General features: G+C 41.6%; 1 protein-coding gene and 1 long non-coding RNA gene across 2 annotated transcripts in view; one reads left to right on the top strand and one right to left on the bottom strand.

Annotated features, from left to right (window-relative positions):
* LOC127353823 (uncharacterized) overlaps nt 1-23,859 on the bottom strand; it is a 140,681-nt gene that overhangs the window by 59,248 nt on the left and 57,574 nt on the right. The window lies entirely within an intron of this gene.
* The window catches only part of zfpm1 (zinc finger protein, FOG family member 1), a 112,596-nt gene continuing 91,007 nt past the window's right edge, over nt 2,271-23,859 (top strand). Inside the window, exon 1 of the mRNA XM_051383136.1 lies at nt 2,271-2,856. Coding sequence (XP_051239096.1) covers nt 2,817-2,856 — 40 coding nt within the window. The 5' untranslated portion in view covers nt 2,271-2,816. The remainder of the gene's footprint in view (nt 2,857-23,859) is intronic.

Below are 23,859 nucleotides of genomic sequence, written 5' to 3'. Positions count from 1 at the left end.
AAAATTATTTTATTCTTTCCTTATATTATTTGGTGACCCCTTCATTTGGGAACTATTGCTTTAAGGCATGGACCTGGGTAAGTAAGAACAATTTTAAAGGGCACTGTGGCACTAAAATACAATATACAAGATTTTTTCAGATATAAAAAATATATTTATTTGTCAAAGTTACTTATTGTTTAGTTAATTAGAAAAAAATGTGTCCATGTTGTAGTCTGCACCTCTTCACTTGCAACAACAAAAGTGTATGTTCTTACAATCTTCCTGCTGCTTTGCCCTTGAAAAGCAGACAGGAGTGGTTCAAACACTAATAAGGTCATTTTGTTTTTATATCTGTCATTCTTGGAAGTGATAAGCAGTAGATGACTATTGTAAACAATGTTATGTTGTTTTGTACATGTTGCACAATGTGACTAAAATCCACACAATACACAATACTAATAAAAACACTATCTGACCACTGTCAGATGTCATGAAAGGGCAACTAGAAATTAGTGAAGATAAAAATACAAGACCAAGATTTCCAGTTGACCCCACTGAAATCAGGGAATGACGTCATGGTCCAAAAAACAGTGTCTGGAATTCGGATTAATGACCAAAAATCTCCCAAATACCCACTGCTGGACAGTACATACATACTACTATACATGCATGGGTGTGGAGTTGCTATTGTCATTCATAGCTTTACAAGAAGAATCTCCTCCCAGTCTCAGAATATTAATCACTAAGCTGCCAGTATGGCACATCTCCATGCTACTACACTGTTTAGCTCTACATAGCTTAAAGCATGTATTGTGTTTTTCCAGCTCTGAGCCCTCTCAGCTCACTCTGAGGTACTCTTGTGATTTGAAAGATGGCCACTAGGTGGCACCAGTGAATTTAACTGGTAAGATGCCAACTCCAGCTCCTCTTCAGTTCACGTTAAAAGGAAAAGCAAATGTGTGACCCAGGGGTTGCCGGTTCAAATCCCAGGGTCAAATGAAACTTGATGGCATACCAGTGACGGGGGGTTACCTGAATTGTAGTTCACTGACTTGGTGGAAATGAGATTATCTGTTATTTTAAAAAGTGATCGAGGAATACAAACATTATCAAACAAACTAAATCAAACTTTTTCATCTTATGAATTTTGAAAAGGTTTTACTTCTGACAAATATAACTTTCACATTGAATGTATCCTGTCCTTACAATATAAAAATAAAGATTTTAACAGGCTTAATCAGTATCCTGACAGAATATCAGATGAAATAACAGTGGGAAGTCCTTATCCCCCACCTGCTGTTTGTAGTCCAGTGTTACTGACTGAAAACAAGTTCAATAACAATCAACAAAAACAATCCATTTGTCTGTACACAAATCCATTCACATCCGTTCCCTTATATACTCAATGTCATAGTCTTATACTTAATGTACTTTGTAGGTACCTTTCTAATGCAATAACTTAAATCTGAGTCATCCATGCAGGAAACCAAAGCAGTCTGTCGTCAGCCCAAAAGGAAATCCTGGCTAATCTCATGTCTGTATCACATTCAAACAAGAATCAAAGTACAGTGCAATGAAAACACTCGACAATACCATCACACACTTCATAAAATACAAATCTGCAGTAATATATCAAGTTAATTGGGGCGACACTCTGCTCAGGAAATTACAAAAAAATTACAATTTGGACAAAACTCAAGTCTTTGAGAGTCTTTTGTGTGCCAAGAACTTGAAGTTCCATTGCCTCCCATTATAAGATGCAATGTAGAACATGGAAAAGTCATATGACAATATAAATAAACTAATTATTGGATATCAGGGATTTTCACAACACAACAGTAATATGACTTGTTTAGAAAAGGCAACAATGAAACTAATAGCTGAGATAATAAACATTTGTCATTATTATTATTATTATTATTATCATTATTATGTATATATTATTTATTTATCTTTTGACATAACAAAAGTTTGGTTATTGGAATAGATGTATCATAAAGGGGTAAAACTTGAAACTGAATATTTAATTTGACAATTATTATTTAAAATATTTATACTGAAAATATAACACTGTATGTATTTGTCTCTTAATGTATTTGTCGTTATTAAATAATCATACAGTTGAAATATGAAGAATAATATGTATTTTATTTTGTATAATTTTATTTTGACAGCTTGAAAAAAGCTTGTTCTACATGGGATAAGAATGAACCAATAGGAGACCAGTGCGATGCCATACGTCAGACGTAGGGGGCGTTCCAGAGGCGCGTTTTCTCCTCAGTAGTAAGCAGAGTTGACTGTAGCGCTCGAGCTCCATTGAAAGTGGCTCCCCGGTTCAGAGACAGTGCTGGTGGACAAGGGGGCGGACCGGCGAGAGGAAACTTGACAGAAAACAATAGCAGTCACTCCGCTGACCTCCACAGAACTGTTGTGACTTATCACTGTTAACATTTCTGAAGACAGTGCAACTGCGCTGGCTGACAGACGCGCTAGCGGTTGTGGCGGAGGCGCGCCCAGCGAAGGAATAACGTTAGCAGGAAAACGGAGAGAAAGATTGAGGTGAAGGCACGTTCTGGGAAAGAAGAAAAGGAGGGCAGCGACAAGCGGGCGGACTCAGCTACAGGTAGCCCCGCGTTAGCTGTCGTGGCAGAAGATATCAAAGTGCAGGCGGGTCATGCGGATTTCTCCGGTCGCTGGTCGGAGCGCCGCGTCGCAGCAATAAACGGTGGGGAGAGAGAAGAAGAAGAAGAAGCAGAAAACAGAAGAACCACACCGCTTCTCTGCCGCTCTATCAGCCCGTCCAAGCGGGCTTGTTGTCACAGGGAAGGGCAGCCATGTCCCGGAGAAAGCAGAGCAAACCCCGGCAGATAAAGCGTAAGTTCATTACTGAGTGTTTTCTTGGACTGTTGTGAGTAGTAGTAGCGCGCGGTGAGCCACGCGCGCTCTGGGAAGAAGCCGCGTGTGTTGTGCGGCGCTTCAGCTGAACTGCGCGTCCACTGTAAAGTTAATAAGTAGTATGGGACCCAACTGTACCGCCTGGCTGTCTCCGTAGTTTTATGACACCGCTGTATGGGTAAATATCGCCTAATACACAACGTATACCAACGCTGAAGACTTAAAGCACAAGTTAAATAGAGTTCAGCGGCAGCTTTTTCTCAGAATAACCGAGCGGTGTAGTCCACACTTTATCTCAGACCGTTTTTCAAAAGTATTAAAGGGCCACTTTGGCAGACCCGCTATCTAGACTGTGCAAGAATATAAAAAAGTTTTCATTTATTACCCTGTAAAGAATGCTTTGTCCATTGGCAGCTGAAACTGTGGCCGTGGCTTCCTGTTTAATTCTGTTGTGGAAACGTCAGTGTTCTCTGAAAAAGCCGATGTGAACAGAGATAAAGCAGCGATCCGATGTGAGCCCAGATAAAGATTAAAATTGGATCTTTTTTATTTGTTTTCTGTCTGAGGCAGCGCCGAGGCCGCCGTTGCATTTTCCCCCTGGCTTTTCACTTCTCTTTTCCAGAGATGGGGCGTCAGATAGGCCGCCTGGCTGATCTCTCCGGCTGATAGCTGCTTACAATTGGATCTTTTTTTTCATCTATCCTTTTAACTCAATAATGCATCTTAGGTCCGTTTGAAAGGCCCTTTTTTTTCTTGGTCTGGCGCTTGGCTGGTCTCCGTGCTTGACGAGTTCTTCCTGTTTATAAAACGTGTGAGGTTTATCGCTGGTGACTGATGTTCAAAGTTGATATAAAAGCATATTAATGATGTTGCCATTAACCCCTCCTTGTGCTGTGTGAGGCCGGAGAATAGGCCTGTTGCACTCTGAGCTGACAGTCTCAGTCTGAATGTACTGTCATTGTGCTGGAGATTACAGATTAAGGAAAAAGTGTGCATGTATATGTTTGGAAGCTTCAACTGGAATGGAAACCATGAGATCAGCAGGACAGTTTCTTTGGTAAGCTATCACATTGCGCAAATAATGATATCTTGTCATCAGTGATTGTGTGTGTGTGTGTGTGTGTGTGTGTGTGTGTGTGTGTGTGTTCCCAGAAACCTTCTGTATAAAGGCAACATTTGGAAGTTTAGTCTCAGGTTACATAAATAGAGGTCTATAAGTATTAATGAGTTGACATTTCTGACCAACTCTGGTGACAGCAGGTGTATTTTCTCTGCAATGTGTGATTTTTAGAAAAATGCATACAGTGGCAGTGGTCTGCTTTTTGTTCATGGTCTAATGCAGACCTCACTTGTGAGTGTGGTGTGTGTTGTTAGGAGGTCAAATGGAGCAATAAGCATTATGTCATATCTCTTAAGGGCCACCCTCCAAACCAGAGCTGATTCTTATCGTTTTTAAAAATATAATATTTTCATATCAAAATATCAATTAGAAAAATTGGTTTCAACCATAACTCACAGTATTAACAGTGTGTTAATAGTATGGATTTGTATCCTTAGGGTTTCATTGATTTCAATATTGATACTGATACCAAAACGTATCTGCACTCATGTTGATACTACTCACCATTATGCAAAAAAATAAAGATATGAAAAGGTTCAACAGTTATTTTATTATTTCTTTTTTCTTCAGTATCATTAGTCCAGGAGCTCATTGATATTTTGGTGCCTAACCCTACTTATTAGCTGCAGGGGGTGAAAGGCTGTATTTAGATAGCTAATTAAAGTTGATTTTAAAGTTAGTCAAACTACAAAATAAAACTCTTGGTTGTTGTTGGGCTAATATGCTCTCTGTATATTTGATTATTGCTCAGCCAAAGGGTGATTTGGTTGCTGTGAAGTTGGCTGTGTCTTTCTGCTGCTAAGAAACACCAACAGAGTGGTGATTCTCGCTCTGATCCAGGTGATTGCCTTGCTTCAGTATCCAGCAGACAGCTAACTAGCAAATAGCATGGTAGCTGTTGAGTGCGACTGACTGACAGCTTTCACACACACACACACACACACACACACACGTTCAAGTCACCTGAGTGTGCACCTCCAGGATCCAGAGCGGAGAAGCGGTCTGTCCCGGCAACCTGTGGTGCTAAGATTGATGTCTGCTTAAGCAGCTAAATTGCAGATCTGCAAGAGTATCATGAACATGCTGATGTGTCAGTTTTATTTATATTGTGACCTATACACACACGGTACACTTATTACAGTAAGTGGCCATGCACTCCAGTTGTTACTAATAGGATAATGCTGTCACAATCATTAGACATTATTGAGTAACGTTAAGGGAACAGTGTGTAGGAGAAGTTGCAGATTGAACAGCCCCATCTACAACCAGTGTTTGGTTTGTCTGTTCTGGGCTACTGTAAAAACATGGTGGTTCAACATCACTCTCTCCCTTTATAGCTAAAAACGCCTCATTCTAAGGTAGAGAAATGTATATTATGTTCCATTTCTGCCAATAGATCCGACTGTTAATCAGTTGCATTAGCTAGCTAACCTGCTCTTGGTTGCTCTTTGCAGATGACGTTCAGGTGTTCATTCGACAATGTGGCTCAGAGTCGTCTCCTAATTGGAAGGTTGTTGGTTCGATCCCCGGCTCCTCCTGCCACATGTCAAAGTATCCTTGAGCAAGATACTGAACCCCCAATTGCTCCCGATGCATCGGTGTGTGAATGTATGTGAATGAGTTAGTTTCTGTTCCATGGACTTTGCCATCACTGAGTGAATGTGTGTGAAAGGGTGAATGTGGCACGTAGTGTAAAAGCGCTTTGAGTGGTCGGAAGACTAGAAAGGTGCTATACAAGTACAGGTCCATTTACCATTGTTAACTAGTTGTTGTTAGCTGCTCACTTTCTTCCATAATTTGCCCCCTGGTACCGTTGAATGCACTGACGCCATCTATCGTGATCAAGCATATCTGTTAATAAAGATTTCTCTTGATGAGCTTCTCTGGTGAGGCTCTGCAAGTAGTCCATACAGTCTGTCACTTCCTGTTTTTTCATACGTTTCCATAGAGAGGTCTATCAGCTGTGAACTCCCAGCAGGCACCTACAGTAAAGCCTGGAGATGTATTCCAGACCCTGAGGCTGATAAACCCAGACTAGACTTGGCGTGTATGAGAGAGGGAGAGCGAGAGAGTGTGTGTACATGTGTGCGTCTCGAGGGTGTCATGGCCGTCTTTATCAGTGCTTCTGGTCCACTATGCTTCCCTGTGCACCAGGCCCCGGCTGTGGTCGAGGCCAGCCAGGCTCCCAGCCCCGTGACTCTCTTGTGATTTGGCAGACATTTTGATAGGAAAGAGTGAGGAGTGATAAGGACTTTGTTTGGCTGGGGTGTGTGGGGGTTCAGCAGAGGTGGGGGCTGCTGGTGCTACCACTACCACCACTGCTATTACTACTAAAGCCGTATGTCCACCATGTTGTTTTGAGTGTGCTGCCTGCTGTTACTGATATGACAAATTCCAGCCAGGTCACAGTGTTGTTGAGTTTCATTATCACAGCAATACACCTCTAACGGCCTTTCTGAAAATGATTCACACCACTCGTTAGTATAGTTTGATGAAGTGATTGTTGTTTAGTCGTTGAATTAGTTATCCTTTTCTGATCTGCTCTTGTGCATTCGGAGCTGTAATTAAAGGACCAGTGTGTAGGATTTAATGGTATGTAGAGGTGAAGAGGGTAAGAGAAACTACGGTGGTTTGTCCATTCTGGGCTACTGTAGAAACATAATGGTTCAACATGGTGGACTCAAAACAGCTCATTCTAAGGTAAGGCAATCCCTATATTCATACACTAATGAAAACATACACCTGAATGTTATATTCCATTTCTGACAATAGATCCTAAATGTTACACATTTTTAGTGCAAATGTCCTGCAGCGTCCTCTGAGTTAAAGCCTTTCACTGGCCTCCTGGAAGGCATTTACCGTGAAGCAGGTGCAGCAGTTTTGAATAATAATAATCAGGCCGTGCCTTGTTTCCCAGTGGGTGGTAATGGTTAAAAGCACTGTCGCTCTGACCTTTTGCAGGCCTGTTGATCTACCACTAAACTAGGCAATTACTGTTCTTTTCATTAATGCAAAATGGGGGAAACTAGTGAGCTGTGCTGCATGGAAAGCCATGACATCAAACTTGTTGTGAGGGGGTGTTTTTGATTTGACACCATTGATGTGAAAAGGTAACACAACACAAGGGGTTGTGAGTAAAGCTTCAGTTATGATCCTGCAGAGATGCACATAAACGTCTTTGCAAACCTACACAGAGAAGGTTGTTGGGCTTGCAGAGGCTGTCTGAACCTGAGAGTCAAGCGAGCTGATGGGTCGAGAAAAAACCTTATACTCACAATCTGTTGAAGAATAAAAGAAACAGCTATGCAAAGTTCTTAAAACAACCACACACATTTGCTTTCACACAGCCCAGAGAAGTATGTTTCATCCTTACCACCATTCCCTTCAAACTGAAGGCACCTGTTGTTGTCACTAAGTGAGGCAGCGGAGGCCCTGTGTGTTAGCTTTACTTTGTGTTTTGTGGTTTGAATTCATTTGAACTGATTACATAGTTAGTTCTCGTTCACTTAAACTTCATCTTTTGGAAAATCGTCAGCCCTGTGATAAAGTGAAGGCTACAGGTGCTTCCTGCAATTTGGGTGAACCTGTAATCTCCAGTGCATAATCAAGGTAAACAAGTGATAAGAGCTGGGTATAACCAAAACGTGTCTGTACCACTGAGTATCACAAACTGTAAAGTGAAAGTTGGCATTGAATGTCTGGTCAGTACTGTAGTCTTTATCCTTTCTTTTCTTTTAATCCTGAACAATTTTGTCAATTTTAGACTATTTTATTTAGTACTTTTACAGTAGCAAGTATCATTTTAATATTAGTCCAAACTCATATTAGGAATTGGAATGGAGAACCGGTTCCAAATAGTCTAATCCATCAGAATATTATACCTCAGAGTTTATCAGTTCCTTTTATCGATGCGGCTTGGTTTTCTTTTAGCAAAACAATGACTCATGTGCCTACGCTGCTGGAAACCTGCAACAAGAAGGAGTCATGGTGGAAGGGAAGGATTAGTCAATGAAGAAAGATGACAACAGTTCAAGGGGGAAAACATCTTTCAATGCAACATGGGCTTAAATTCCAGGAATGCCATGTGTTTGACACTGTATGCATGACTGCCACTGCTTCCAACTGAGCAGTAAGGGTAAGTATCCTCCGTCAAAACACTAGCGCCTTGCAGGCAGGTTCAGCAACTTTTTGCCTTGCCTAGGAAGACCTAAATTACAACGAATGCTGTACAAATATTTAGGGATGGAAATTGTGCGTTTTATGCCCTCTGTCAGACTTAGAGATAATAAAACAGTTGATGCTGAAAATCTGTGTACATTTTTCCATGCCGAAAACTGAAATCGTATCAATTCCCATCCCAAATTCAGATATTGTCTTGGCACTTTGATCAAAAAGGTATATCCAGCGCTACAAGTGATGTAGTTTGGTAGTGTGCAGCTCTGTAGCAGCAAAGCTTTTCCACCTGATTCTGACCTGAAATAACTTTTTTTTTAAAAACCCAGAAAAGCAACAATTGACACCCCCCGACACAACGGAGTGGTACATTAAGACAACATAGCATGGATATCTTTTTCAATTCCCCCCCCCCAAACAACAATGGATTAAGTCCAGGGCTTTTCTGGAGGCCCATAGTTGAGGAGGAGAAGCGGGTGTTTGTGTAGCAGATAGATATTTGTCTGTGTCTCTTTGTGCGTCATCCTCCCCAATGGTTTGTGATCTCTCAGCTTGATAAGGCTCCTCTCCTTGATGGAGAGATAGGAGGCAGGCAGGCAGGCAGCCCACTGAGGCTGGATCCCTGGGCTTATATTTTGGCGGTTGAGATGGGAGACGCGATAAAACTTGGCGGCGATCACTGCTGCCGATATCGCAGGAAGCAAAAGAGAGAGAGAGGGGGAGAGATGGGAGGTTGGGCAGATGGAAGGAGAGATGGAGGATGGAGGATGGAGGGCACATTGTAATTACATCTGGCTGTTGCATGCCATTTTCCCAGCGTTGTCGCGTTGTTGTCAGTGGTTTTGTCTGCGATCGACTGGGGGCGGGTCTTCAGATAATTAAAAGAAGAGAAGGAGAGTGGGAAAAGAAGTGCAGTGATAAGAGGGAGGAGAAGAGGAGGAGTGGAGGTAGATAGCGGGAAGAAAGAGATAGAGAAAGAGTGAAAAAGTGTGTGGAATACATAGCTGGTAGATGAATGTGTTGTGGTGTGTTTTTAATGGCAGCCCAGCCAGCTCTGCCACTCCCCCACCCTTCTCTCAAAGATGTTTGGGTTGATAAGGAGGCCTGCTGATGGTAGATAGATAACACCGTGCAGATCCACACTGCTGATTGGGCCTCTCTCTGTATGACGTGTGTGTGTCTGTGTGTGTCTGTGTGTGTCTGTGTGTGTGTGTGTGAGAAAGCTTGGTTCCTATGACATCAGTGCTAGAGCTCAGAGGTCAGCATGAATAATACGCTGCCTCCCACGGCTTAAAGCAAACCAGGACGCCTGCAGAGGCCAGACAAGGAAATCACCACATTGACCTCCTCCCCCTTCTTTTTTCTTCTACGTCTTCTCTCTTTTTTATTCTTTCAGAACACGCTGCTTAAACTTCTCTGAAGCTCACAGAAGAGGTGTTTTTAAATGACTAGAGTTAGGTTCCAGTTGAGTGTGTTGCAGCTGTGTGAAAGGAATGTGTTACTCTGTTGTTCTTTTATCAGCAGTCTGACAAGGCTCGGGTCATGTGATCGTTATATGGACGCACAATTGAGAGATTAATTCATTCTTTGTGAGCCAAAGTGAAATAAAACACAAGCATGTCTAAATTCCTAGCACACACACACACACACACACACACACACACACACACACACACACACACACACACACACACACACACACACAGAAGACTCATGCAGCGCCTTGGTGGCTTTCCCCGGTGTGTGTTTTTTTTCTCCTTCTTTGTTCTGCTTTTAGCTTGATGTGAACTTTCGATAAGCCGCGGGGCCTGATCTCCGGTGCAGATAGAGATTGCCAAGCGTGATTAGAGTTGTTATCAGGCTGGAGCAGGCAGGAGCCGAGGCTCCACCGCAATAACAACAGGCCCAGGCAGGAGCAGCCGGGGTCCGGACCCTGGCAATCAGTTCCAGCCCTAATGGGATTAATGTTGTTGTATAATTAGATGATAGGTGTGAATGCATTTCTTTTCTCCCTCAATCTTTTCTCACTCATTCAAACACCCTCACCCTCCCCCTTTCCTCCCCTCGTCTCCTCTCTCTCTCCTCCCTAACAAGCATTGTCATTGATTAATTTAATTAAAATTAATACCACGTATTACTCATTCCAGATTTTGTGTAAGATAGCGCAGACATGTTGGGAAATTTTGGTGTTCGTTGATGATTATCTCTGGGGTGATTTTTTTTTTTCTTTCTCCGTTTTAAGCATTCTTTTCTGTTAAAGGCGTGAAGAGTGTACAGTAAGCGGGAGGGTAAGAAAAAGAGGAAAGTGACAGCCTCAGCAGGATGACTCGCACTGGGTTGATTCTACTGACAGATATTAAACTAGCTAGATGGTGACTGATTGCCAGAGTTTCTCATGCTCATGATGAGCTGGCTTGGTGTAAGAGAATATTACTGTAATCAGCTTTAACCCATGGGTGCATGCACATGTGTCTGCAAGGAGGGGTGGACAAAACACAGAACATTCTAAAAACATAAATGCTGCACAATATTTTGACAGATAATGCAATATCATTCATGATTAGCGGGAATGATCATTGTTGTCACAATTTTCATTTTGAAATCATTAAAATCATGATAATTTGACATCAGTTGGGATCTGTACCATCTGTATGTTTTCTTACATCTGGAGAACAAGTTTTGTAGACCAGGGCATCTCCGCAACGCGACAGTGCTTCATTATAATGCTGTTTGTCATACATTTTAGCTTCGTCAGACAAATTGTAGGTTTGGATTTGACCCACTAATATTTCCACTAATTGAGCAGCCCAATAGACATGATCACGTTTTCAGTGGTGTGTGCGTGTGCGTGTGCGTGCGCGTGCGCGTGCGCGTGGGGGGTGTGCGTGCGCGTGCGCGTGGTCAGATACACCAAAGGGGGAAGTTGGCAGGGCTACAGAGGAAACACCGTTTGCGGATGAGTTATTACACTTTCCTGCTATTTACCCAGAGGACGGCCTCGTGGTGAATTATGGTTCCCCAACTCAGCGCTGTTGTAAAATGCTTTCACCCTTGACCTCAGCACTGACGACTCCGTAGGTGAGGGGAGGAGAGAAAAACATTACCCGGGCCGACAGTAGCGTAATCTATGTCCAAACTGTTTGCTCTAGCAGTAATTACCACTCTGCCAGCTCTTCCCAGGGAGCTTTTTTGAGGGCTTAACTCACGGCTGACGTGCTTTCTATCAGAAACAGTGGATGTTTAACCAGAGTAACCAAAGAATGTGCCCCCGCGCGCTGTCCGACAACGCACTGAAACACAGGTTTGAGGACCAAGTGAAGGTCACTGATTTGGGGCACCTGTTTCCTTAAGGGACCCCTTTTCTATCATTTAGTATACTGACGACACCTGACTGACATATCTTATGGATATTTCATATTATATTGAAAACTGTACAATTAATGATTTGGATGAATTTTTTATTATTATTATTTCCTCTATAGGGAACTATAACTATAGTCCGTACTGTGTATTTTTCATATTTTTTTCAGGATTCATACATACCTAATAGGCTTCTTTTTTGACAAATTTAGTGTTTTCATGTCCCTGGGAACATTGTTTTTTTTAGACAGTTTACTTAAATTTCCGTTTACTTTTCTTACATACCTTAAAATCAAGAAGGTCTCTCGTACCCCCCCCCGTGAAACTTTGGTGACCCCAGAATTTGCACAAGGGGATTAATAAAGTATCTATCTATCTAGTGGGGATCAAAACCAGGTTGGGAACCACTGATTTGGGGTGTGTAGGTTAAAGTAGCTGGTTGTGTAGGAGTTGTGTTTATTTGGGAGATAGCTGTGGGCCACGTGGCTCTGATCTCTGGTCAGAGTGACTCTGAACACTTGAAGGAGCATGTGTGCGAGAGAGAGAGAGAGAGAGAGAGAGAGAGAGAGAGAGAGAGAGAGAGAGAGAGAGAGAGAGAGAGAGAGAGAGAGAGAGAGAGAGAGAGAGAGAGAGAGAGAGAGAGAGAGAGAGAGAGAGAGAGAGAGAGAGAGAGAGAGAGAGAGAGAGTTATGACAAGGCCCCCCCAGCGGCAGTGATAAGACTGACCATTTTGCTCCTACTGTGCTGAGCACTCTGTTCCGGGGTGTTAAGGCAACCTGGGCAAACAACACCGCCTGACCTGCTTTTACAGCTACCAGCCACACACACACACACACACACTCTCTTAACACCACTTCGCAACTGCTCTTTTCCCAACCAAGCGACAATAAATGCAACTGTAGCTTCAAGCTGCCAAGCTTCAATTCCCAGATCAACATTAAAATCAAACAAACAGCTAAGATGTCAAGGGTCAAAGGTCACAGCAGCCTGACAAGATAGAACAATACTCCACCGTGCCTAAACAGATCATGCAGCGCTTGATACGTACACATTCAGTCGTATTGACCTTTGACCCTGTGTGCACCTGCTCCCTTTGCAGTCAGCCATCAAATAAAAAAAAAAGTCTCATCGTGTCATATCGTCACTACTTGGTGAAAACCTGGTATCTGTGTATTTTCAGCTTTTTGATGAAGGATTTCTTTAGCATGTCCATTTTATGTATTCATTTGGGTTTACTGGGCAACAATGGAGTTTTTTTACCCTCAGATTTACATTGAAAATCCTTCATGAGAAATACAGATAGTAATACCAGAGTTGGTTCTATGGCATTATGCATGAAGGAACGGGATCTCCTCAGCTGTGTTCACATGCATAGATACAGGCAAATGGTGTGCAACATACTGAAGATACAATGAACAAAAATGCAGAACATATAGGATGAGACTCATATCTTTATTTGATATGTATTAGTGAAATAATACTACTCATATGAGAGTAATTGGGGGAAAAAAGGTATTTGAATTGGATAACTCTTATTTTGAAAAATGGAAAACTATTATTTGTATATGCTTTTTACCTTTATTAACTGTGCTGTAATCTGAATTGTAAGTTAAACAACTTTGTGCTGCAATGATTAGTTGATTAATGTATTAGTCCACTATTATTTCTTATTACTTGATAAATTATTCTGAGTAATATTGTAAAGAAAAAAATTTCAATATTTTCCTAAATGACAAGGAAAGGATCAATGCAACACAGAGGCAGTCCATGAACTCCCATTAGTAGCTCAGAGTATATGTACCTGTAGTAATAAACAGGGTAAGCAATAATGCTGGAATAAATATTGTTCAAGTCAGTCATGTGCATATATTGAGTGTGTGTACAGTATGCATAGACTTACATATGACAATGTTAGAAGGATGTTGTGTACATGCAAACCATTAGTGGAGGAGAATGAGTGCACACATCCTTATTCTATCCATGTTATACTTTCTGACTAAGCTTTTGACATGTCACAGTAGGAAAAGTTTTTGAGACCAAATAAAATCAAGAATAATATTTACTACTGTGGATGAAATTGCATCCAGAAAATCATATTGCATTGGTTGGCCCTTATATAAAGCACATAATGTACAGGGAAACAGGCGGTAATTCTTGACAGCTGATTTTAATTAATTTAATGCTTCAGATAAATGACGTTTTGTTCCTCTTATCTTCAAATTACAGCATTTTCATGGCAAAAATGTAGCATTTCCTCAGGAGGTGTGTTGTGCTATGATAGAAAAGACCTGTTTAAACAGCGTTCAGATGATGAAGCAACTGCGCTGGGTGTAAAAAAACGAGGGAATGAGGAAGCAGAGGAGAAGGTTAGAGGGAGGAAATGGGAAAGGATAGGAGGCGAGGAGGTGATAAGGGCGACCCGGCCTCTGAGACAATGCAAGCAGAAAGAGGAGATGCTGGAGGAGCCTCCTGGGAGCCACCTTAACAGAGGAGGTCTAGACCAGCGGCTCCTCTCGCTGTCTGTCTGTCTGTACACGCACACACACACGCACACACACACACACACACACACACACACACACACACACACACACACACACACACAGAAACAATGTGCTTTCATAAAACCAGCAGTTTATTTAGATCAACACCTTTAGGGAACGTGATTCTCAATGAGCCCCACAAAATAACCATCATATATCTTCAGGTAGTGACCTGATCAGGTGCTAAACTTCAGGCTTTTTCAAACTCACTTTCTGCTCTGTGTTGTGAAAATGCAACTTTTTGATCAGCTGTAAGTCACGGACCAATGAAAGCTGAGCTGGTTGTTGTTGCAGTTCCCTCTGGCTGCCAACAGAGGATGATAAAAGTCATAAATAACTTGTTTTTCAGTTTAAATTTAGTGTTATGTATGTGTTTAATTACATTTAGGAATGGAAAGCGATTCACAACGTACCTGTGTCTCTCTGTCTCTCTGTCTCTCTGTCTCTCAGTATCGCTCTCTCATGTGTCAGTGTGTACATTATGAGTCATGTGAGCCAGTAGTGTTGCAGTGATCCGGGCCTTTGGATTGCTTTGTGCTTGTGTAAACCGTGGTGCTCTGGCTCCCTGACTGATAAGTGAACTGCCAATCAACCGGCTGTGTGTGTATGTCTAGTGGGGCGGGAGGCGTGCGTGTCTGGCCTTACAGTATGCTCATAGACTGTACGGTATGTGCCACAGGTGAAAAGACATTATATTAGGAGTGTTCAATATAAATCAGTTACTGTAATCATACCTCATAGTGTTCTAGCACTGAAGACTACATTGTCTTTATTTTGAATGTGCCATTCAAACAGTCACTTAACTTGTAAAGTCACAAGAGCCATTGGAAATGGTGAGCCTGTCAAACACCATACATCAGGCAACCACTGGGCTCAGTGGTTCCCTACCCGGCTCACAAGGTGATTTACAGGATAGGAAATAAGAAAACAAACATGAAACCACATACATTCTCTTAGTTTCTTTATAGATATTTCAATTTTTATCTTAAAGCACTGGGTATTTTTCTCCCTACAGGCCTCTAAAACGTGTTCACATGAATCTGAGAATGTCTGTTTGTTTTAATATCTATTAAACTGCGGATTGTTCTAATTGTATTTGATCATTCGGTCCATCAAGTTTCCAAATTTTGTAAAAATAATTAACAAACTTAAAATAACTAATTTCCTGGAATCCTAGGTGACAGAGAGATATTCAGTTTACAATGATTTAAGCAGGAACTGGTTAATGTTTGGAATTTTGTTTAAAAAAACCATCCTGGGAAAAAAAAAGGGGTTGCTGGGATGTAGCAGGATCCCGTTTCAGGGCTAATAAATTACGTGGTATCGGATCAGTGCATAGACTCGTGCATGGTTCCCATGCGTCCTGGAAAACCTGGATATTTAGACACTAGTTTTCCAGTCATGGAAACCCTTAGAAAATAATTAAATTGACCAAATATCCTAGAAAATAATCCATGTTGTCCTGGAAATTTTTAATTTTGATTCAGCCCCTCACTCAGAACGCATTTGTAAACTTTGGTGTGTAATTTGTGCTTCATTACAAAATAGAAATAAAACTGGGGTTTAAAGTGTCAATACTAGGCATACCAGTATATGACTTTGAGCAAGAAAAAGGAAGAAAAGGTCCTGGAAAATGATTCCTGTTGTGTACTCGCGAATGCCTGATCCAGCATTTTAGGTTGTACCAGAGGCATTTCCAGTAGGGGAGAGTGGGGTAAGTTGAGCCAAAGGGTAAGTTGAGCCACCCCTTGTTGCTAGGAAATGGTAAACGTTGATCATGTGACCAAATATTTAGGAGGAAGACATCACTTCATGGAGTCTGTGAATGTAAGAACCACATGGGTAATATTTAATATTTATTTCCAAAAAATCTTTTTTCACTCTTGAAAGTGAATTGAGTCTATCATAAGTTTCATGAGAATTGTGTTTAGACCAAAATAGATGATGATACGGCTCAATTTATGACACCCCTATATACCCGCCCGCTCTCTCAGGTCAGATGATCAGCTGCTCCTGAGGGTGCCTAAAACTAAGCAGAAGCTCAGAGGGGACCGTGCCTTTGCTGTGTCTGCTTCTAAATTATGGAATGATCTGCCTCTGCACATTAAACAGGCCTCTTCTCTGTCTGTTTCTTAAAACCCTTCTCCTCTCTGTGGCCTTTGACACCTAGTAAGATGTTGACTTTATTTACTTGATTTAATTTCTTATTTTGATTGCTTTTTATTGCGTGGTTATTATTTTTACTCATGTTTTATGTCTTTTCATTTTATTGTTGAATTATATGTAATTTTGCGCCTCGTGAGCTGTTATGTCTTTTATTTATGATGTCTTATTTATTCTCCTGTACAGCACTTTGGTCAACTTTGGTTGTTTTAAAGTGCTTAACAAATAAAGTTGGATTGGATTGGATCCATTTGTCTCGTAAATCCCCCGCCCGAGTTGGAAAGTGTAAATCTCGCAGCTATCTCGCAACGTTTCACCGAGACACACCCCCTTTTGGATGAGCTGAACGGGGACGAACGTACGACCCACAAAACAAAGATGGCTGCGCCCGTATTAAGATGTATTTTCTTTGTATTTGTACTACGTTGGTCGTTTTAATGTCGATTTTAAATGCTCCTACACACTTGTTTACATTGCTGCTTTAGTCCAGTCATCAATTTATGCATTGCACGGTGTTGCTGTGCGTGCAATACAATGTAAAGGTTTGTTTTCAAGCTGGTTTGCTAAATAGGCTAATGTAGCTAACAATAACACTAGCCTGCCACTGCCCCTGGTGGCTCGAGGGAAACGCCACAGCACAACACTCAAACTGAAATGGCAAAATATTATTGAAATGTAAGACTTGCAATAACAGAATTACTTGAAATGTTAGTGTTTCTGTAGAAAAACATTATTATTTCACATTGAGCTTGTTAAGAAGAGCCACAAACAATAACAAGACAGCTGCTGCACTGGTGGCGTCCATGTTCTTCCCGACTCGTAATACCCAAAGACAAATGGAACGCTATAAGTAGTACAAACCAGGCAATTACGTCACATTCTCGCGGCAGAGCAACTCGGGCGGGGGATTTACGAGACAAATGGATAGCACCATTACCCCGCTCCTATGCTCAACTTACCCCATACTAATATAACATATATTTCATTTCAGAGGCATGTCCAACCCCACAAGAATAAAATCCTGCTGGAAACAATCATTTGAAGGCATAAAATGTTGGGGCATGACAATATCTGCAGTGAAAAGTCCATATCAAACTATTTTGAAACAAAATCAACACATTGCTTAATTTCCATCCTGCCTTCATAATGTTTTGGTAGGACTGTTGGGGAAAAACACATTTGTGCAATATCTTGACACGTTGTTTCATCTTCTCTCTTGATAGAGACACAGATAAAGCTTGAGTGATCTATATAAACTAACTTTACGTAATCTTTTAGATTAATGAAGCCCGGTTGTAACATCATTTATTATGGGCGTGTTGATCTAATATAACTTAACAGCCAGGAGAGACAGGAAGTCAGAGTGTAAACACTCCTCTAGTGTGTAGACGCAACAACAGAGCGCAACACAATGTCACTGCGATATCAGGTTAAATAACAGAGCATCATGTTTTTTTCCTTAAAGTTTTTAAGATTTTTGGACCTCACCATCACTCTGCCACCCTCACCCCCTAAACCCCACCTCCAACTATTCCATCAATTTATCCTTTCTTCTATATTTCTCCTTTGTAAATCTCTCTTTCCTCTCAACCCTCCACTGTTTTTCCCCTCAATGCTACTCCCTCTATCTCTACCATTCCACCTCCACTTCTCTATCACCCCTTCTTTCATTCTATCTATCTGCCCCCACCTCCCCTGTCTCTCTCTCTCTGTCTCCAGCCAGACCCCTAGCCTTGGCGAACCAGGTCTTGGCGGTATGATAATGTGGAAAGTTGAACTGGCCCCATTACAGCGAGGCTGATGGTAGGGCAGATAAAGCTGTTGATAATGGGTGCAGATAGCGCTGACACAGCGGTCCAATAGCCTAGCCCTGCCCCCCCTCCCTCCCTCCCTCCCTCCCTCACCCCCTCAACCCCCCCACCCCCCATTATCATTCCTGCCCACCGATGGGCTCCCAGAACGCTATCTCCTCTCCATTTCCACTCCTGCGACAGATAAGAATGGAAATACTGACTTCATAGCTGACTGATTAAAGTGTCTGCCTTTCTTGATAATACACAGATAAATTATGTTTTTTTTTCTTCCTCTTCTTCTTCTCCCCCCCCATCTAGAAAAGGGTGGGGTGCAGCAGAAAGAAGAAAAACCCTCTCCTCTTTTCATTTCTCTTTTCTTTTGTGGAGCACTTTTTTTTGGGAGGAGGAGGGAGATGAAGTACAGAGAGGAAGGGGGGGATTGAGAGATTCTGTAGTGGTCATGTGATTGGAAGAAGGGTATCGAGATGTGGAAGTGTGATGTAGGAAGTTGCAGATCCTGTGGCCTGTACCGATGTGTGAAAACGGCACAGACACAAAGATCACTGCAGAATGGCCATCAGTACCAGCCTGAGTATAAAGAAAACTTGTATTACTAGCTTTTCGAGTCATTATAAAGGCAACAAGAGTGTCTGGAGAAGAGGGGGGGCAGAGATGAAGAGATAGAGAGAGAGTAGGGGCAGACAGGCCTATTTGCAGCCCAGTGAACTCCCACTACAGCTACAGCCGTTTCCAGGTTGACTTTTTATCACTGATTGCTCCAGTTTGATACCAGGAAAGATCCCTGATGGATATGCTCCCTGCATCCAAATCCTCTAACCCATTTTCTTTTTACCCCCCCCCACACACACACACACGCACACATACCCAGTAACCTCTATCTCCCTCCCCTCTCTTATCTTTAGCTCTCCAGCTCTCTGTCTGTCCAACTGAACTTCTGTCCTCCTTCCTCCTCCTCCTTCTCCTACTCCTCCTCATCTCACCTACTTCCTCCCTCCTTTACACGGGAGAATTTCCCCATCTGCCCCCCACCACCGCTTCTCCTCCCATCCTGATGGTGATGATGTCTGTCAGCAGCTGGGTTTCCATTCATTTGGTTTCGGATTGTGCTTCCACCATGGCTGTGGCTCAGAGGAAGAGCGGAAGAGCGGGTCGTCCACTGATCGGAAGGTGTCCTTGAGCAAGATACTGAACCCCAAATTGCTGTGTGTATGAATGCATTAGTTTCTGTTCGATGGGCTTTGCCATCACTGAGTGAATGTGTGTGAAAGGGTGAATGTGGCATGTAGTGTAAAAGTGCTTTGAGTGGTCTGAAGACTAGAAAGGCGCTATACAAGTACAGGTCCATTTACCATTACCATATTGAGGGGAAACTTTGATACTGTCAATAAATAAAAACAAAAAGGAATCAATTTCTGCAGAATTTCAAAATAAATGCATCACATAAAAAAACAATACCCCAGAGAGTAATAGCAGTAGTTATTTTTGTTTGGTCTGTTCTACATTTTACTCATAAACTGAACCCGAATCACTTCCTACTCAGTGGCCTATGGAACCAGTCTGTAGGAGGACAATGTCTGATTCACTGGTGGTTTTTGGACTAAGGGCTCTGACTTAAATCCACCTCTAATGGTTTTTGCAACAGCAACCCAGACTGGGATTTTAACTTGGCTTTAATAAACCCTGCAGCAGGATTAACTCTGCCTTTGCGTTGCTTACAGTGTGAAAGCCTGAAGATGTAGGGGTCAAATAAATAATGTTAAATAGGGGTGTAAGAAAATATCAACACTTGAGTATTGCAATATTTTGTTTTGTGATTTTTGTGTATACATATGGTTGTGTGTTTATACTATGACTGGTTTCTTGACTTTTTATATAGGGGCAGTCAACCAGCTTCCTCTTTTCACCCTCTTTTTAACCAGCTAAAATACAGTTCAAAATGTCAAAAATGTGTTTAATCATTTAGATAATTTGTTCCGTTGTAGGTTGACCACTTACTTACTGCTGTACTGCTTATTTGCAAGTATTGGTTACAGCTCCGACTACTACTTCAACTGGTACATTCATCGGGACCGGGACTTGTGGCATTGTGAGTACATACTCTTAAGCCTTAAGGCCTGAAGAAGTCAAAGTATGTAGTATAGCGGTATTGTATAAAAAGTCTTTATCAACAGGAAGATGTGGTTGAGTGGGTTAATACTTGCACCCAGCAGACTGCAGTTTGATTCCACTATGAGCCTTGTTTTTATTTTTATGCTGGCTTTCATCTGAGAAATTTTGATTTGGTATTAGGTTCCAAAGTGACTATTATTTGCACATTGTAGAGGAAGAACATTTTCACTCTTTTAAATGCTGGTAACACATGGTCTAAATGTCTCAATCAACGTCTTGAAATAGTCAGTGACAAAAGTGCCACCTTTGAACCAGTTTGGCCCATCTTTTTCAACAGTGACCATAGCAACCAAATCTTCCTACCAATACCTCTTAAAGCTCACTAATTTTTAGTTTTTTTTTAATCTGTACAAAAACAACAGTGTAAAAACTACACTTTTTGAGCCAAATCCCTGTGAACCTCACAGTGATGACTCCAGGAAGGCAGTGAGCCCGCACACCAGCTCTACATATTAGGGCCTGATCGATATGGAATTTTTGAGATCGATACTGATTCACAGATTACAGATATGGCGACTGATGTAATTAATTTTTGAGCTGGAATGACAATAGACCTTTTCTATGTGGATTGTGCGCCCATATGACAATTAGGGCAGCACAATCAATTGAAATATTATCAAAATCGTAAATTCGCATTCGCAGAAGCACATTTTTAATCAAATGTGGTAATAAGAAAAAAACAGCATTATAATGTATTACTATAGTGCTGCAGAGATACTCTGGCCTACAAATCTCATTCTCCTGATATAAGAGAACATGGTACAGACCCCAAACAAATTTTAATAGTTTTTTTCAGTGAAAATAAAAATTGTGACGCAAAAATGATCAGTTCCAGTTCCATCTGCCAAAATACTCAATATGATTTCCCCCCCCATACTGTGCAACCCTAGTGATGATATAAAGGTACTCAGAAGGCTGTTTTCTTAAACAAATAACTTCATTAAAGCATATTTAAGTAAACAATACCGCTATGCCTGCGATCAGGACACTATTGACTGATAATATCGGCTGATTGGTCGAGGTTGTACTAATAATGTTGATAAAAGTAATAAACTGATCCCTTCTACATCTCTCTATATAATAAAACACCCTAAAACGTTATCCAGTGGAACAACAGCTCAGTGTGTGGTGCAGACACATGACGAATGGAAGCTGAACAGGGACAGAAAGGCTTTAGACTGTACTAGTATTTCAATTAAGAAATCATTGATTTAAATGGTACCAATCAAGTTTTCCAGCCTCAGATCAATTCATTATGATACAGCGGTACATTTAGAAGTCTGGTCAGCTAGCTTGTCATCCAGCTGCTGGGCTGGTCAGTCATCACTCCAGTGAGCCAGTCAGATGTTGTGTTCTCCAGCAGGGAGCAGCGGGATGGAACAACATGCTGTTTGTCCGGGCCACACTAGCTGACCTTGATAGATTAGACCCAGAGAGGCTTTTCTGTCTGACACAGAGCAATGATAAGTCTGTGTGTGAAATAGTTTTTCCTCTTCTCAGAAATATGGCTGCAGTGTAGGCTCTGTATGTGTGTGTCAGTGTGCTTCTACCGACCAATCTTCCTGTCTGTGTGTGCTAATAAGCAACTCCCCTCCCACTTCGCTAGATCACCTATCTAAACATATTTTCTTTTCCAGCCCGCTGTCTGCTTTGTTATATGTGACCAGTCCTATCTCCTCAACAGCGTGCACACTCCTGCTGCTGCATTTTACACATAAACCAGAATGAGGATGCAGAAAATCAGCATTAAGGTTCATTTGATACCAAAACCTGACTTAAGTTTTTAGGGGCAGTGCTGCTCTTTTTGTCCTGTAAGCTCACAAAGGACGGGGAGTGGAAGGCTTAGAAAGAAAGAAAGAAAAAAAAGAAAGAAAGAAAATAGAAGAAAAAAAACGAAACTGTGATAAAAAGCCCAGATTAGAGAATGACTGTGTTGTGTAGGAGTTGATATCAATGTTATCTATCTGTCTTTTTTTTCGCTCTGCGAGCCCTTCTGTTGTTTTTTAGCCCTTATCTTGCTGCACCAAAATGCCAGGAACAAAAAGGGGAGAAAGAAAGAAATTACCGTGCGGATTATTCATGGGGGTTGGCTGATAAAATGTTGATGCCGAAATTAAGACCGATACAGGCAGTTTTTTTGCTCTGCAAGTGTTTTTCATAATGATATTTGTGTTATTTTTGCTGTGTGTGTGTGTGTGTGTGTGTGTGTGTGTAAAGGTTTTTGCATTGTGTGCAAGCTGCGCGTTGATAATTTCTCGCCGTTGCTTGCTATTAGCAGATTAGACCTCATTTAACTCTTTATGCCCTCTCTGACACCAATTCATTACATGCACACCCTCTGTCTCCACAAACACAAACACACACACACACACACACACACACACACACACACACACACACACACACACACACACATTCTGGTGGGCCCAGATAAGCTCAGTCCTCAATCTGTCGCTAATAGAGAGGCACAAACCGGCAGTGGACAGGTTTGAGTTTCCACAATGACGGGATGAAACGTCTCACATCGACAGCAGCGACAGGAGCGGGGCGCTGTGATTGGCTGTTTTGTGGCACAGAGCCGTCCAGTGGCGTCCCAACAGAAGACATTAAGACAGGCAGGTCAGCAGCTTGACCCCACTTTACATCTGAATCCCTAATTGCCCCTGTGTTTAATACAATAGCTTTGAATTCCCAGCTGACTGACTGTATGTGTGTGTGTGTGTACTCATCCTCTCATGGGTACAGTGTTTAGTATAATTTAGCATAGTAATCCCTATTGCTTCCTAAATGGCTTTTATTTATTCAAAGCTGTCCTAGATCAAATTTAATGTTAGAAAGCCCGCTTACTTATTGGACTAAATGATGGTGTGACAATGACTGCACCGGTCACATTTCTACTCACCGAGGTGCTGTTAAACAAGTTAAACAAATAGTTCTTTATGTAAAAAAAGTGAAAAAACATTTTTGCCCAAAATGTTGAACTATTCCTTTAAGCACATTAAGTATATTAAAGGGTGGTGTTTGGTGTTTGCATGGTTCCCACTGGCTCTTGAAATCCAATTAAAGTTTGTGAATTTGAGGGGAAAAAAAGCAACGCTTTTTTTGAAAATAGATCTTAATTGTGGATTCAAGGAGTGATACTGACAGGCATTGAAAGTGCTTGAATTTATAACTCAACCTTGAACCTTGATCTGTGTTGGATCCTTGAGTTTGAGGGAGTTGGGCCTTAAGAGTCCTTTTAATTTGTCTTGACTTATCCATCAGTTGATTTTATTTATTATGTTTCCTTTAAAGGCCACAGATCACAATTTCCCATCACCCAGTGTCCAACAGTACACAAATACAAACCCACAAAAAAGAAATAAAAACAAACAGAGAAAATCAGCAAATGTTTGATTGAAAAAATATTTAAAGATCCAAGGAACGTCACAAGAAAAGGTGCTCATAACTAATAGCTCATTGGTTTTGGATTAAGCCCTCAGTGATCTCGTTAAACATGTAATAGATCACATCAAGGAAGGAGTGATACTGACAGTGACTCACTGACTGTAACCGCTCATTTTATGGCTAGCAACGTGCATGTCTGCAGTGCAGGTGATCACCAGCCGGCTGCTGTCTGTTTCTCCACCAGAAAGACAGG

This window comes from Dicentrarchus labrax, unplaced genomic scaffold (assembly GCF_905237075.1).
Source record: "Dicentrarchus labrax unplaced genomic scaffold, dlabrax2021, whole genome shotgun sequence".
NCBI classification, from domain to species: domain Eukaryota; kingdom Metazoa; phylum Chordata; class Actinopteri; family Moronidae; genus Dicentrarchus; species Dicentrarchus labrax.
The sequence above is the reverse complement of the archived record's forward strand: the minus strand, read 5'-3'. Positions and strand labels throughout refer to the sequence as shown.